This window comes from Asparagus officinalis, chromosome 7, assembly GCF_001876935.1.
Source record: "Asparagus officinalis chromosome 7, Aspof.V1, whole genome shotgun sequence".
Lineage (NCBI taxonomy): Eukaryota > Viridiplantae > Streptophyta > Magnoliopsida > Asparagales > Asparagaceae > Asparagus > Asparagus officinalis.
In genome coordinates this window covers 120783219-120801229 of record NC_033800.1, presented here as the reverse complement: position 1 = coordinate 120801229, position 18011 = coordinate 120783219, and the positions used below count along the sequence as shown (strand labels likewise).

At 36.1% G+C, this 18011-nt stretch overlaps 1 protein-coding gene and 1 pseudogene across 3 annotated transcripts in view; both read left to right on the top strand.

Moving 5' to 3' along the window:
- On the top strand, positions 330 to 1666 carry LOC109849339 (annotated as a pseudogene).
- Positions 2617 to 18011, top strand: part of LOC109849567 (protein misato homolog 1) — a 20645-nt gene continuing 5250 nt past the window's right edge. The window contains exons 1-6 of one of the 3 annotated variants that reach the window (XM_020419411.1): positions 2617 to 2824; positions 4204 to 4305; positions 7874 to 7919; positions 8244 to 8316; positions 16783 to 17149; positions 17556 to 17805. In XM_020419411.1, coding sequence (XP_020275000.1) covers positions 2753 to 2824; positions 4204 to 4305; positions 7874 to 7919; positions 8244 to 8316; positions 16783 to 17149; positions 17556 to 17805 — 910 coding nt within the window. In that variant the 5' untranslated portion in view covers positions 2617 to 2752. Of the gene's footprint in view, positions 2825 to 4203; positions 4306 to 5924; positions 6051 to 7873; positions 7920 to 8243; positions 8317 to 16782; positions 17150 to 17555; positions 17806 to 18011 lie in introns of those variants that run through there. The other 2 variants (XM_020419412.1, XM_020419413.1) reach the window with 2 other exon arrangements.

Sequence of the window (18011 nt, the reverse complement as noted above, 5' to 3'; positions counted from 1 at the left end):
TCAGAAACTCTGTCGAAATTTCCGCTGCGCACAATAGTTTCTGTACGCCAGAAATTTATGTATGGATTTGTGTTGGTATTTTCACCAATTACGACGACAGATTGCTACTTGTTGAAATTCCTCCTGTGTAATTATCTCTTTATGTCGTGATGATTGCTATTAATAACTGAGGCATCATTAAAAGCTGTCATGGCTTCGTCTTCTGTTGACTAGTATCACATGTGTTAGCGCTTGCTTTTCTCATTGTATCATACTTTAAAATTTATTTTTATTTCTGCTCATGTTCTTTAGTTTGTTTAAAATCACAGATAGCAGATGTCTGGTCTTGTGGAGTTACTCTATATATGATGTTAGTGGGCGCATATCCATTTGGAGGATCCTGAAGAGCCCAAGAATTTTCGGAAAACAATTCAGGTTACTTTTTACCATTTCATGAGATGAGCCACCATTATATTCATTATACTAATAATCTTTTTTTGTGCAGCGTATATTGAATGTTCAATATTTAATTCCAGATTATGTTCACATATCTGAGGAGTGCCGACACCTAATCTCTAGAATTTTTGTTGCTAATCCTGCTACGGTATGTACTTTGTGTTATAGACAATCCTTGTTGTGGAGTTACCTCTGTTTTGGAGAATAAATGTGAAAAAAAAATCCTATAGAGGGCCTTCTATAGTATATGGAATTAGGAGTAAGGAGAGGATGCCACTTGATATATCAACAGTCATTTGTCTATCAGCGCAGACAATAGTGACTGAACTGATGGACATTCTTGATACATTCATCAAGATTCATGGCATGGTAGACGTCCCTCTCTCCTTCCTCCATAGACAATAATCTATAGAGTGGGCCTATATAGAATAGTTGCCATTGATTTGGTTGCTTTACCCAGTTACATCCCTAATATTTTGATTATCACGGGTTAATCTGTTAGGGTCGTCCAATTGTCTGGAGATTCTGATTCTACCTATTTCACTTTCACTTAATACAGTACCGATTCTATCTGAACACCCCCATACAATGGGGTAATCTGTACCATTCACGGGTGGTTAGAGGTTGGAGGGTTAGTTTGAGAACTTTTGCTATTCTGTTTGCAGTGCAAGCCACTTCACTCCTACAGTGATGGTTCTAATAGGATTCTTATTCCCTTTAATATTGCTTCACATTTTTTTTACTCTTTTCAGAGGATATCAATGTCGGAGATACGCACCCACTCCTGGTTCTTGAAGAATCTTCCCGCAAACCTAATGGATGACAACATGATGAGCAACCAGTATGAGGAGCCCGATCAGCCTATGCAGAGTGTCGACGAGATAATGCAGATAATTGCAGAAGCTACTATCCCTGCAGCTGGAACTCGCGGCATCGGCCAATTTATCACCGATAGCCTCGATATGGACGATGACATGGAGGACCTCGACTCTGATCCTGATCTTGATGTTGATAGTAGTGGCGAGATAGTCTATGCTATGTGATCGTTGTTGTTTTAGGATAGGGGAGTATCAAGAGGGTTTGATATATGTATGAACTTTGTGAGCAAAATGTGGAAAGGAGAAAGGTGTTCACTGCTAATTGTGCGTGCTTGTATTTTATAAGAACATATGAAGCTTGTTACTGCTGCAGCCTGCCCTATATATGCAATGTTTTTACCTCCTTTGTCGTATATGCAGCTGTTATGGCCACGTGTTTTTACTCTATGTTCCTTGCTGCGTTGTTGATTGTATTGTTCTTATTTAAAATGCTTAAAGATGAGGGTGGCTTGGATCGTTGCATGAACGGTGGAGCTCCAAGTGCATTAAGAAAAGAGCATCCGGGTCAATAGCTTCAAGTGGCCTCTCTACTATATCAGAGTGTAAGTACATAAGACAAAATAATCAGCTCATCCTTTCGGGTGTAGGCGAACTCTCAAACTTGGATGACATGCGATTAGCTGTTAAAATTTGGAATGAATTGTAGCTGTCTTGTCCTGCTATCAAAAGTTGAGGTCTACGGCGGGGGTGAGCAAACGGCCGGGTTGGTCGTTTTTTCCCGGAATTTTACCACAACCAAAACCGAACCACTCCATATTTGAAACCGAACGGGACCGAACCGACAGGAAATTTCATTGGTCAATTTGGTTCGGTCTATTGTGTTGGGACTTGAACTAATTTATTAAGAAAATAGCCTATTTAATGCGAAAGAAAGATGCTTGTCAAGAAATCAGTGAAAGAAATATGTTGGTTAAGGCCTAAGGGATCGACAAAAGAACAAGACAAATTAGTTGAAAGAATAATCTAACTTGAGAGAGAGAGAGAGAGAGAGAGAGAGAGAGAAATTTGACCATTGAAGAGAAAGAATGAGCTTATTTTAGGCAAATTGAGAGAACGGGCCGTTCCAGTTTTGTTTGTATTGAAGTTTCTCAAACGGATCAAAACATATCCTAAAACCGAACCAAACCGGAAAAAACCAACTTAAACCCCTGCTGTCCAGTGCCAATCATATGATTGATGCATATTATTATTGTAGTTATTCGAGTAACATGGACCTTTGGATATCAACCAACGGCTGAGATTTCAGCTAGGGATCGCTTATTTTATGAAAATTGCCCCCCCCCCCCAAACCCCCCAACCTGCTCTCTTGACTGTTTTCTTGACCGTGTGGTGTCGCCTCTTCTGCCGCCTCAACGCTCGAAGATATTTATAACTCCTCGAGATATTATTTTCCCCCCTTTCTACTCAAATTAGCTCTCCTTTGAAGAGAGGAAAAAAAAATGAGGGAAATTGTGACGATTCAAGTGGGAGACTTCGCCAATTACATCGGCTCCCACTTCTGGAACTTTCAGGTGAACCTCGTTCTCACTCGCCCTTCGATTTTTTAATCAGTTTCGGTATCGAGGTTTTCTTTTGAAAACCAGGAAAGCTGCGACCTTTTCCTGAACTGAACTTTTTTTCTCCTCCTCTTGAAAGTTATGCTTGTATCCGTACGAACTAACAACAGTCAGCCGTGGTTGCTTATTATTAATTATGTGCATTCAGACTAATACTGGTTGTTGATATCCAAAATGACTGACCTTACACACTAAGTGAGAGAAAGGTTGAAAGAATTGTAAAATGTAAGTTTGAAACCAATTTGTTGCTTTTGTGGATGGATGTGAAGCGTAATTTTAATCATTTAAATTATATTGGTCATCCGTCGTTGTGCCCATAAGCAAGTGTTATTATTTAGACCCTGTTCTGAGATGTCATCTGGCCTAAACACAAACGATGAGTTTCATTGCAAAACTAGATGTTTAGAAGATTGTATGTCCGTGCGTCGCGTTCGGTGTAGAATTTCCCGAAACCCTTCTTCTAGCATTTTTCTAACCATTTATCGATCTGATACTTGTACAGATGCCACTTGGCCTGCAAGAAAGAACTATATGAAAATCAAGTACTGCTCATGTATGGATCTCAATGCTAATGCATACAACGTTCACCATCCATATTCCAAAACCCTCGAGTAGAGTAGGGTACTGAATAGATCTGTACAAGCACGACTTGAGATTATTTTGTATCATTTATATCTCCTTTCCCTATTATGCCAGCCATAAAGTTCGCTGCAAAATCCTACGTGTTTCGTTTTGTTCTCTGTTATGTGGATGATCCCTACATATTAGCTAGGTTGCAAGATCTTTAGAACATTATCTAGTTCGAGTACGACTTACTTAATTGTCAGATTGGTTATTCAGTTTCAGACTATATCCAGATCAAAACGAGTGCAATGTTTAGGGTTATTTGAAGTTCAAATCTTTTTGACTGTACAAATGTTTGGATCTGGGCATGGCACAAGTTACAGTCCTAAACAAGAGTGAAAGTCATCTATGCCTTATTTAGATATCAGTCCTTATTTAGGATTAGGTTTGACGTTATTCTGGGATCTAGAAAAAGATCCCAGGTCATGTAAAATAATGGAGGCGTTATTCTGTTAGATTAACGCTTCTTGTAGACATTTAAGCAACTGCTTATTGCATTGCAATAGTAAAGGTTGAAACATGAATCCCTTTAAAAAGTAGTCAACTATAAATGCACTTCAAATTCCTTTCAGCTATATTTAACGAGAAAGTGCATATGCTTATACCGTATATGTTTTATTTTGAATTTGTTAAATGTATCAATGCTTTTATTGCTTTAAAACTTTTCTTAAATGAAAACCCTAAACAACTATGTTATGGTTAATTTGAAGGATGAGTTGCTTGGATTGGCCGAAGACCCACATGGAGATTCTATTTTTAGGAGTTCATCATTGAATATGGATGTCCTTTATCGTACTGGTGAGACACATCAGGTAGACTCGCTTATTGACTGTTTGCATCGTGGTTTGATTTATAACATAAATATTACATATGGATATTCTATAAATTTGGAATAATGACTTTGAACTTGCTATCGCTGCTGTTTTATGAAAAATCACCACTGTTTTATGAAAGAAATCCTTTACTCTTATGAACCGCTGAGTTCAGTTATAAACCTTTGCGCAATGGTAGGTTGGTTAATGGAAAGACATATCAAATGCTATGTTTGTTCATTTTCAGTTTATGATAAAATTAGAAATTGGATTTCCTCAAAAGAATTCTTGCATACTATGACTTATGAGCAGGTATTACCTTTTAGGGGAAGGATGAACATGGTTATGACACAACAGGACACACCAAAGCGCAACCTAGGTCAGGCCCAGCATTTTATTTTTCGGTGGCGGGGCCCCTAAAATTAAAGAGAAAAAGATGGAAGACGAAAGTATAAAACATGTAAAATTTTATCGTAATTGTGATTTTGCTCTCTTCTACAATTAAAATCATCATAATTGAGTTGAGTCAATAGTAAGTTCTTTGTAATTTTTTTGTTTGCATGTTGGCTCTTTCATGCTCTCAATTAAAGCCGAAAGTTTAAGCAAACAATCTCATGTTTGGAAGTCAAGAATACTCTACTCTGCAAAAAAGAATTTCATTTTCCACATCGGGAAAAAAATTTATTTGATAGGTACTATGTGCAAGATGTCATATGTGTGTGTGTTGAATTTCATTTTCCACATCGGGGAAAAAAATATATTTGATAGGTACTATGTGCAAGATGTCATATGTGTGTGTGTGTGTGTTTATACCCTCAAGTTTAATTAGGGGCCAACCAGATGGAGTTAAAAGGATTAATTTGTAAGGACAGAATGATGAAGGGGACACCCATCCATCCACCGCCCCTATAATATAAGCTTTAGTTTTTCGCCCTATAAAATGACTTATAACAGGCTTATATGAGACAGTAGTGCCTTGTTTGCTGAGTGTCCAACATGTGACGGCATGGCAAAATGTCATGATATACTTTTATGCTATATAGAGCATTATGTAGGCTTATCTACCTATCATATGGCAAAAAAATTCGATAGCAGTTGTTGTTCTTGCCTGAACTTCTTCTTACCAGATATTAACACAAGTTCCCAATGCCTCGACAAACTCACTTGTGGTATGAATCAGCTCTATTCCCCAACTTAGCATCAAGGGCCTATGTACATCCCCATGCTGTATTCAAACTTGTGAACAATCAAGTAGATTATACTACTTTGGTCTGTAAAGCACAATTATCTATTGTTTTATACAACCACCCCTCCCTCAAACACATTTGCACACATGCCGCCTACACAAAAAAGGAGAAGGAAAAGACCAAGTCTCCTCAAACTTCTAAACTTTGAGGGATACATTCTGACTGTTCTAAATAGACTTTCATGTCTGCTTAGACCTTCCTATTTCATGCATGCAGTTGCAGTTCCCACTAGCTTCTTTTATGAAATTTCACTCATTTGATAGGCAGCGGATCCTGATTTGTGCTCACCAATTTTGATATTTTATCTCATGATAAGGCCCCCTTTATTCAATTATTATCTGAAGGATGACCTAAATTCCTCTTTCAAAATAGGATTTGTGGGACCAATTATTGGAGATGGTCAGAGATTCTTTATCCGACAAGAAAAAGTCTTGTTCCTACATTTTACTCCATTAAAATGTTGAGGAATAAATTGAAGGGATCAAAATGAAGGGAGAGGTATGATTTATTCTCTTCCTTTTCGCTTGCACACCCTTTCTAATTTCTAACAGTGATACTATTGCCATATCATCAAAGCCTTTATCCTCTCTTAATTAATCCACACCTCTTAATGCAATCACATCGCTCTCTTATTCAAGCCACTCCGGATCCAAGCTATCTTCCAAACCAGATCATGTTCCTTAATTCACTGCCACGAATCACAACCAGAGCATGTCACCACCTTAGCCACTTTTATCATAATCAGTCACTGCCATAATCACAGTCATAAATCATTACTTTAGCTATCTTCCACCACCAATCGGCCAATCATAGCCGAGCTGCCATGCCAACAAACGCGTTAGGCAACTTTGCATGTTAGCCTTCAACTCTGACTTAAAGTTGTATTGTCTCTGTACTATGTGAGGCTATCCTATTACTTTGCCCTTGTTTCCTCAACAATGAGTTTCAGTCAATTTCCTTATCTTCTTATATCGTTAATTCGATTCCTAGAACTTTGTAAAAGAAGTTAGTTGTTTTACTGCAAAAATAAAATGAAAGAAGAGTATTTCAGTTTGTTGAGTTAGTATTTTGCTATGTTCAGGTTGTTTGGATCCCAAGATAGTAGAATCTTATTGATGTGATTGGATCTAAGGAAAAGTCTGAAGTAGTATATTCAATTATTGATTGTTAATTGTTTGTGGAGGATATGTTTAGTGTGTAGAGCAATGACAGCAGATAGTAAATCTGTGGTTTCTAATATTGTTTTGAGCAAATCATAGACTGAAAGTTAAAACAGAGAACTTTGTATAGTGGGAAAGAATTGTGAAGATGAATTTAACTGGGAGAGGCAAGGAGATTTGTTGACATGGAATCTTCATGAGTCATGGTGAATGAATGGAAGCATGATGATGCTCAAGTCTATAAGAGTAGGTTGTTAATTCCGTGAAGCCTGACGTAATGAATGCATTGATTCACTCCCGAAATATGGGAGACTTACGAGAGACTTTCCATGCTTTACATGGGGAGAGCAATATCTCTAGTGCTGATTATGTGTCTCAGGATATGTTACGAATTCAAAAGGGAAAGCCAAACCTGTCTTAGTATTATGGAGTTATTGCCAAGATGTATGAGGAATGGAATGTTATTTTTCTATCAAAGCAGATTGGAAGATGTAATTGCAGCAAGAATAGTTAACTGGGAGGTTGTGATCTGAGCATAAGATGTCACATTCGCAAGTGCTTGGAGTTGTAATGAGTTCCATCTTTGAGCAAAAGTTTTGAGAGGGTCACAGAATCAACATTGTTCTAACGGTTGGCTAGTAGAGTGATATATCTGTTAATATATTGTTTTCAAGGATCTTTAGCAGTGATATGGAGAAGTAAATTGTCTGTTCCATTATGGTACCGTACCAGGCAATATTTTGGATAATGACAATCAGTGTATCTGTCTGATAAATGATTGAACAATATGGCTCATACTAGTCTTTAAACTTAATTGATCACCATTTTAGGCTACCGATGTTTATGATTTATAAGTCAGCACAAAAATACGTTTCAGTAAATATTACTCCCATGAATTTACGAATGATGTTATCTGGCATCCAATGTCAACATATTTCATTTTTGTTTTTGTTAGATATCAATTATAGGTTAGAGAAACTATTGAAGTTAAATCTCAAGATGACAAATCCTCTTCTCTGTTTCTTTCCTCAGTTGATAATTTTCGTTGTTTAAACTTCCCTTGTTTGAAGTTGTTTATTTAATTGAACTTTTCCATCGATCATCTAGCTGCAAATAGTGCATCGATTTTTCATATATGTACTGAAGTTCTATTATCTGCAGGGTATTCCTACATACAATCCTCGGTTGATATCAATTGGTCTTCAAGGTAAATTGCTTTTGTGGTAAATATTCACGCACAATGACTTTTTTGAAATGTCATTTGGATATTAGGAATTTCCATGAAATCACAAACTTATTTTATTAGGTTATGATTTTTGGTGGATTTGAATAATGAAGCATGACATGTAAAACAAATCTGATTTATGTATTCCGGGAATTTTCTTAACGTCGATCGTTGAAGAAATATTTAACCATTACCCTTCCCAGTAATTCTTTGTGATTGAATCTCCTTGTTGGATGATGTGTCGTCATATTCTTATTTAGAATTCTATTTCTCTAGATTTATTGACACGCTATATTATGTTTGCAGGATCTCTTGGATCTCTAAGTTCTACTGGTTCACTATATACCAGTGATCCTGATCCCTCAGATATCATTACATGGTAATACTTTTCTCTTATGGCTATGTACCATTTAACAGAGTGCAACGTGGTGTACATGTCCTGCGTTATTCTTATTCACTGTTATAAGTTGAAAGAGTCTGCCTTCTAGAAAAAAGTTTAGGTACTTTAATATCATAGCATATGCTCTGATGGTATGCACACTAGGGTGTGGTTGTCCAAGCTAATTTTAGAAGGAAAAAAGTACAAAGGAATATCATAGATGAGGTTCTCTACGGGTTGCACTCAGTCATTTGAATTCTGATTTTTTTTTTGTAAAGGGTGCAAGTGGAGATGGAAGACTAGGTTCTAACAGTCTAGATAAATGAAACAAATGACTAATTTTAAGTGGGGACTTGGTTAATTTGATTAAATTGCATTGGAAATCAGTTAGCTGGTGAAAAACAGTTGGAGATTCAAAACTAATCTTATCATGTATGTATAAGGAATATATTTGCAGCGCAAGGAGTCAACTTGATAACAATTCTTTGAAATTTGATTTTTTAAATCCTCATCTAACAACTCTAAGAGCTTGACCTTATCATTATCCACATGATTAATTGATCTAGTGGAGAGAAAAATAAATCAAAAAATCGTGGTCCATACAAATACGGTGAGGAAGAACTCATGTTTAAGATTGTTGATATAGACAAACGAGAGAACTCAAATATGAGGAAAAGGATATGCAACAAACTCATTTATCCTCGTCACAACAAACAAACGCCTCCTTAATATCTTATATAAACCCCCTAAAAGAGAAACCCTATGACCAAAAATCTTCTAGCAAAATATCAAAAATCTCAGCCTAGAAAACCACCCCCATGTTCTTGCATTCAACCTCAAAAATTCCTCATTGGATTTCGTATTTTACCTAGCAAGAAGGTGATATGTTGTCCCTGGATATAATTGTGTTCCTAGGACGTGCATCTAATTGAGAGATTTTAGCTTCATCCATTAGCATTCGTGGTTCATCATCTAATTGAGAGATTTTAGCTTCATCCATTAGCATTCGTGGTTCATCAGATAAATAAATCTCACCGCACCATCCTCACTCGAGACACCATCCTCATCCCGAGCCACTATGCTTAACTCTCGAGGCACCGTTCTCACTGGAGGCATCGTCCTCACCTTGAGCCACCATGCTCAATCCACGAGTCATCGTATTCAGTCGAGGCACCGTCCTCACCCCGAGCCATTGTGCTTAACCCTCGAGTCACTGTACTCATTCGAGGTATCATCCTCACTCCGAGCCACCATGCTCAACATCTGAGGCGCCGTCCTCATCCAAAGTCGTATGCTTTCTCACTGGTTTGTGATTACTTAAAAAAGATTTATTTGTATACGACGCGAATGAGAGTCATATATGAAGATGTGATTGAATTAAATGACTAATCCTAGCATTAGATATAATTCTCGAATAGAACGTATGATTGAATTGGAAACTCGGTGCAAGAAATAAATCTAAAAAGAATCTTGCAAAGAAGAACTATATATGCATGAATTATTCAGGCCATGACGAATAAACGTTCGCGATTCAATCGGTACAATCGGCTAATTTGAATTATTTAAATAATTGACAAATTAAAGGGTAGGATGTGACTCATGTGCACTTTCAAAATTGTGATTTATGTTCTTGGTCAATTCCTCTTTATAACCTTTAACAACCCGTCAACTTGACGCAAACTGGTTTCGATGCCAACGGGTCCAGTCTCGATGTATATATAGATTTCTATCAAGAAGGAGCTTTAATGGCATTAGGTAATTTGATTATCTATTCAAATTCTAATAAGATTTGGTTATCTTGCCATAAATAAGAGGGATCTTTTACAAATCCTATAGGGAATTAGACTTCAATGAGAGTAAACCATGCTTTGTTTAAAAAAATGCAAAGGATAATCAATTCAACCGGCACTCACACAAGGGATGTGCATTTACGAAAAAAACCCATTTACAAGTTTGAAACATTACATAGAACTCCTAACTTTGGAAAGGTTACCAAAATCCTCAAAATAAATAGAATTGTAGTTTACTCCCTAAAGAAACCAAAAAATACATTTTAGCAAAAAATCTGGAGGCTAACGCAGAATTGCAATTTAACCTCGGGAAAATCCATAAACTATAAAACAGTCTAGAAAATTATATTTCAGTCCCTGACAAGTCCAAAAACTACAAAATAGTCTAGAAAATTACAATTCAACCCTGAAAACTCTAGAAATTATAGTTCAATCAAGAAAATTACAATTTAGACCCTAAAAATACATATATTGCACTTTAGTCCAAAATTATAGTTTGGTCCCCCGAAAATTCAGAAATCATGGATCAATTCATCAAAAATGAAGTTGAAAAATTACATAATTGACCTCCACATCTCTAAACTAGAAAAATTACAAAATTGACCTTTACATTCTTGAACTAGAACTCAAACTAAGTTGACTTCCACGTCGTTAAAATTGGGCAAATTCTGAATTTGACCCCATCGTCCCTAAACTGAAAAATCTCAAATTAAACTTGATCTCTACGTTGTAACTAGGCTAAATTTTTAATTTGACTTTCACATCGGTAAATTGGGCCAAATTCCAAATTTGACCTTAACATCCCTAAACTGAAAAATCTCAAATCAAAATTGACCTCAGCGTTGTTAAATTGGGCCAAATTCAAAATCCAACCTCCATGTCGTTAAATTGGGCTAAATTAGAAGTTTGACCTCTACGTCATTAAACATGGCCAAATTCCAAATTTGAGCTCCACGTCTCTAAACTAAAAAAATCTCAAATCAAAATTGACCTCTGCGTTATTAAACTGGGCTAAATTACAAATTTGATCTCCACGTCGTTAAGCTCGGCCAAAATCTAAATTTGATCTCCATGCCATTAAACTCGGCCAAACCAAATTCGACCTCCACGTCCCTAAACTGGAAAACCTCATGTTAAAATTGACCACTACGTCGCTAAACTGGAGAAATCCAAAATTGACCTGTGTTGCTATACTGAAATCCAAATCAAACTTGACCTCTACGTCGCTAAAGTGAGCTATAAATCTAAATTCCATTACACACCTCAAAGGTGAACCCAATCCAAATTTAACCGACATATCTTTAGTATAAGGTTTTACATGAAAATTGTACACTGGGGGTATGCCCCTGGTTAAGCCATGTATATAATTATTTTTTTACACTGGGGGTATGCCCTTAGTTAAGCCATGTATATAATCATTTTTTCTAATAAAACTATTGTGCTTTTTTTTCCGTTTGAGTTTTCTTTTATTTTGATGATATTTATTGACTCCTAATTGAAAGTTCCATTCTCCGCAACTAGTTGAGATAAACATTTTTTACCCCACAAATTCAAATAATTTTATTAGAAAAAAATGATCATATACATAGCTTAACTATGGCATACCCCCAATGTACATTTTCATGTAAAATCTTATACTAAGATATGGTGGTTGAATTTGGATTTGAGTTCGTCTTACAGACATGAAATGGATTTTGGTTTTGACTCCAAGTTAGCGATGTGGAGGTCAAGTTTTGATTTGGGTTCCAATTTAGCAATATAAGGGTCAATTTTGGATTTTTTCAATTTCGCAACGTAGTGGTCAATTTTGATTTGAGGTTTTCCAGTTTACAGACATGGAGGTCGAATTTGGTTAGGCTTATTTTAATGACGTGGAGGTCAAATTTGGAATTTGGCCGAGGTTAACGATGCGGAGGTCAAATTTGTAATTGGACCAATTTAATGTGGAGGTCAATTTTGATTCGAGAATTTTTCAGTTTAGGGATGTAGAGGTTAAATTCAGAATTGGCCCTGTTCAATGACATGGAGGTCAAATTTGTAACTTGGCCAAGTTTAATGACGTGGAAGTTAAATTTGGCCCAGTTTAACGACGTAGAGGTCAATTTTGATTCGAGATTTTTAAGCTTAGGGACATAAATGTCAAATTTGAAATTTGGCCTAGTTTAACGACGTAAAGGTCAATTTTGATTTGAGATTTTTCAGTTTAGAGACATGGAGGTCAATTTTTTTGCTTTAACAACATGGAGGTCAATTTAGTTTGAGTTCCAATTTAGGGACGTGGAGGTCAATTTTGTAATTTTCCAATTTAGGGATGTGAATGTCAAATTTGAAAAATTTCCAATCTCTTCATTTTTGATGAATTGATCCGTGTTTTTTGAATTTTTAGGAGACCCAATTGCAATTTTGGACTGAACTGTAGTTTATGTATTTTCAGGATCTAAACTATAATTTTCTAGGCTGAACTGCAATTTTTGGGTTTTCCAATGGTTGAATTGTAATTTTCTGGACTGTTTTGCAGTTTCTGGATTTGCTAATGGCTGAAATATACTTTTCCGGACTATTTTGTAGTTTTTGGATTTTCTAGGGGTTAAATTGCAATTCTATATTAACTTGCAGAATTTGGGCTAAAATGTAATTTTTAGTATTTTTAGGGAGTAAACTGCAATTCTGCTTGTTTTGAGGATTTCTGTAACTTTTCCAAACTTGGGAGGGGTTCTCTGTAGTATTTCAAACTTGTGAAGGAGCTTTATGTAATGCACATCTTTTGTGCGAGTGCTGGTTGAATTGATTATCCTTTTTTAAACAAAGCTGGCTGAATTGATTATCCTTTTTTTAAACTGCGTTATTCTTTTTTTTTTGTGACAGCATGGTTTGCTCATTGTAGTCCAATTCCCTAGAGGATTCATAAATGGTACCTCTTATTCATGGCAAGATAGCCAAATCTTATTAGAGTTTGAATAGATGATTGAATCCATTAGAGTTTGAATAGATAATTGAATTACCTAATCCCATTAAAGTTCCTTCTTGGTAGAAATCCACACACACATCGAGACTAGGCTCGTCGACATTGAAACCAGTGTACATCAAATTTAGGGGTTGATAAAGGTTATAGAGAGGAATTAATCGAGAGCATAAACCGTGATTTTGAAGGCGCACACGAATCACATCCTTTCCTTTAATTTGTCAATTATTTAAATAATTCAAATTGGTCGATCATGCCGATTGAATCGTGATTCCTCATGACCTGAATAATTCCATATATATATAATATATATAATTAGTATATATATATATAATTATAGTGAGAAATATCGGGTATGCCCTTGGAGCAGAGCACAAAAAGTTGTGCTTGGTAGTGAGGTGGCACAATCCCGTCCACTCATTCAAAAACTGGTATATCCCCATGCACTCCTCAAGCCCATGTGAATGTGGTCCCGCATTTTCGAATGAGGGATTGATCTGTCCACCTCAACTACCAAAGCACAAAATTTAATGCTTGATACCAAGCATACCCATATTTTCTCTCTCTCTCTCATCTCTCGTCTTATATATATAGTATATAATATATATAATATATATATATATATATATATAATATGGTATTTTAGTACCGAAGCACCAAAATTTAATGCTTGGTAGTAAGGTGACACCACATTCCCTCCACTCATCAGAAATGGTGGACGGCACATTCCAAGCACATGAGTTGAGAAGGACATAGGGATATACAACCATTTGAATGATGGAGGAATGATTTAGTACCTCACTACCAAGCATAACTTTTTGTTTGGTAGCCAAGCATAACTTTTTTGTTTGTACCAGCATACTTTTTTGCCCTTATGTACGCAAGCATACTTTTTGTGCTTGGTACGAAAGCATCCCATTTTTCATATATATATATATATATCATATTATATATATAATATATATATAATATAAATATATATATTATCCTTTGAATTAGTCAAATTATTTAAATAATTCAAAAATTGGTCGATCAATGCCGATTGAATCGTGAATTCCTCATTACCTGAATAATTCCATATATATATATATATATATAATATATATATATATATATATATATTATCGTTTAATTTGTCAATTATTTAAATAGAATTCGAATTGGTCGATGCATGAGCCGATTGTAATGCGTGATTCTCATGACCTGAATAATTCCATATATAGTGTATTTATATTATTGTAAGCTATTAATTTTAAATCACTTTAAGCATGAGTAACTATAACCTAAATATGACTATTTTGTATTATCAATTCAAAATCTTAAATCAATATACATGATATGGAGTGGTATCGAGTAATTTGATAGGCATACATATGTAACTTTTGATAGCGCTACCTTAGATAAATCTTAAGGTGCCACCTTATGAACATTTCTTTGTTCCCACACCACATTATTATCTTTGTTGCAATGATTCTTTTTAATAATTTTTATTAATTGCCTCCGAGTTCCCGATTCAATCGTTTCATTCTCATTCGAGAATATTATATCTAATGCTAAATTTAGTTCTATTAATTCAACGCACATCTTTTGATATATAAAATCTTGTTCTTGTCTATAATAAATACATATTTTTAAAGTATCACAAAAAGTGAGAAAGAATATATGATGATTTTGGGTGATGGATGGTGCCTGCAGATGTTGAGGCATTGTGGTTGAAGTGCAGGATGGTGTCTCGATCTGAGCACTGATGCCTGAGGTTCGAGCACTGGTGTATTTCGGGTTGAGGATGGTGGCATTCCGAGGTGTTGAGCACCATGGTTTGGGTGAGGACGGTGCTTTGTGGGCACGGTGACTCAAAGGGATTGAGCAGGGTAGCTTCAAGGTGAGGACAGCGCCTCCGGTGAGTACGGTGGCTCAGGTGAGGAGCGGTGGCCTCAGGAGTTGAGTAGCGGTTGCTGGGTAGAGTTTACGTGCCTGAGATTTATTTATCTGCATGAACCATGAAAAAAATTGCTAGTGGAGCCTAAAATCTCCTCAGATTGATGGCAAGTCATATTGAACGCAATTTCGCCAGGGACAACTATATCACCTTCTTGGCTAGGTAAAAGACGAATATCCCGAATGGCATTTTTTGAGGTTGAACATGAGGGGGGGGGGGGGTTCAAGGTTTTTTCTTGTGGGGGGTTTATGTAGGATATTAAGGAGGTGGATGTTTGTTGTGATAAGGATAAATGAGCTGCATATTCTTTTCCTTGTATTTGAGTTCTATCGTTTCTCTATATCAACAGTCTCCTCACCGTATTTGTATGGACCATGATTTCTTGATTTATTTTTCTCTCGACTAGATCAATTTATCATGTGGATAATGATAAGTTCAAGCTCTTAGAGTTGTTAGATGAGGATGAAAAAAATCAAATTTCAAAGGGTTGTTGTCAAGTTGGACTCCTTTTGCTGCTAATATATTCCTTATACATGTTAAGATTAGCTTTGAATCCCCAACTGTCGTTCACCGGCTAAACTGATTTCAAACACAATTTAATCAAATTAAGCAAGTCCCCACTTAATATTAGCCATTCATTTCATTTATCTAGACTGCTAGAACCAAGTCGTCTATCTCCACTTGCATCCTTTATTTAAAAAAAAATTCAGAATTCGAATGACTGAGTGCAATCGTAGAGACGCTCGTCTGTGATATTCCTTTGTACTTTTTTTCTTTTAAAATCAGCTTCAACACTGGTTTTTTTCCTTTTTCCCTTTCTTTTTTTGATGATGATGAGTAAGGGTTGGATGCGATAAAAAGTTACAAAAAATGCATCTAGTGCCTGATACATTTTCTTTTTTGGGGGATAATGAGGGACGGTTGGATGGGAGAAAGTTGCAAAAATGATTTTTTTTTGTGGCTTTCTGCCATTTTCTCAAAAAGAATGAAGAATATTAGAAACAAATTTTTGCATCAAGAGATTCTTTGACGGCTATGTAATGGAGTTCTTAGAGAGATTCTGTGAAGCTTAGAGTCAGATGCTGGGACTCTAGTGAGATCACATGAAGCTCAAACAGTCTTTATCTATTATTTTTCGAACTTATCCCTTTATCCCTTTATGGAAATTTTTTACTAAAACCATATTTTTACCTCCTTATGCTTCTTATTTTCCATACAGTGGGATAACTTCACTGCTGATTTTCTAATTTGTCCTATTTTGTTAAGCCAAAACAGTTCTAAATCATCTTACGAGGTTGAGTAGAAGCTTCATGGTTTTTATGCTTGTTGAATTACAGTATTAGGATTATGGCTATGTTTGTTGAAGCTTGCTTGTCCTGGACTTCTGCAAAACAATATCTTCCCCTATTTTCTAGGGGGAATATGCAACATAGAAGCAACCACCAAAGAAACTGTAAAAAAAAGGAGATGTAGCTTTTCATAGCATTGGCAATGATACAACAGTAGGGAGACGTGCATAGCAGGACACATGACAGCTTTGTTTCTTTCTTTCTTCTATATTTGCACGTCTGTATTTTGCTTACTGTTTCTTTTTCCTAAAGTAAAAAGTGCCAGTATGTTACAAACTGTCTAAATGTGGAGGTGTATGCATGGGTTGGAGATGCCAGAGAGTTGAATCTATAATCATTCAGATCATTATTGAATGCACCTCTCTTTCACTCCCTCTTTTCCTTCTGAATATTGCTTTTATTAGTACCTTCCATCTTATTCTACAGGTCTGGTAATGTAAGCAGATATGCATCAGAACCTCAACAAAAGAATTTATTTTTACAAACCTTATATGAAGAACAAACTGGCCCTTCTGCTGTATCAAATGATGCTGATGTTGTCAGTCCCACTCTTCAAAGAGAAGTCCACGATAAGGATCGGGTTGAGTGTCTTGAAAAAGGCGTTCAATATTGGACGGACTTCTCTAAGGTTCAGTATCACCCTCGAAGCCTATATGAATTGCATAGTTCATGGACAGATGTTAAGCAATTTGATAATTATGGGACTGGAAAAGATGTTCTCTCAGAAGGTCTGCAGGGTGAAGAAATGAATGAAAGGATGAGGCTCTTTGTTGAGGAATGTGATCACGTACAGGTTTGCTTTCTTGCACAGATTTATGATTTTAGAGTTCTAAAACCTGAAACCCTCGTCTTAGGCATACATGTAAGCTTGGGTCTTTTTTGTTCTCTTGATATATTATATTTTTCTAAAACCTAAAAAAGATTTTCCCCTTGTTAGATTTATGTAGTTTACTGTGCAGTTGTTATTCATTTATTTGTTCTTTAAGCTTTTTTCCAAGTTGGTTCCTTTTGCCAGATTATATTATTGACATCATGATGTAAGTTAACTCTAAAATAGTATTGCCAGGGTCTTATATAGTTATTCATATCCATAATGGTCTTGTAGAGATTATTGTAGTCATTTACCAATTGATAAAGGTCAATAGATTCTATTCTTCGCATGTATGGCCTAGAGTTTTAATTACATGCTGCTTCTACAGGGTATCCAATTTATTCTTGATGATTCAGGAGGTTTTTCTGGCGTAGCTGCAGAATATCTGGAGAATATTGCAGACGAGTATACAAATACACCTGTGTTGCTTTACACCGTAAGGGATCCACATGCTTATATTCATGCAAAAAGCCAGAAGGACTCCATCACAAGGTCTCTTCATGATGCTGTTTCATTTTCAACGCTTTCTTCATATTGTAAATTGATGGTACCAATAGGATTGCCCTCTCTGAGTAGAAGTAAGCTTTTCTTATTCCCTAGCAATTCTTCTTATTCCTATTTTCAGTTGAAAACTTGAAATCTTGCGGAGAAAATGTATTACCTTTAATGTAGTATAGGAAGTGGTTACATGCAGGCAAGGTGCACAAGTAATATGGCCATTCTCAGCTCTGGTGACTGAGATGCAAGAGATCGACACTTTCATTTGACAGGGTTGGAGGGAGGG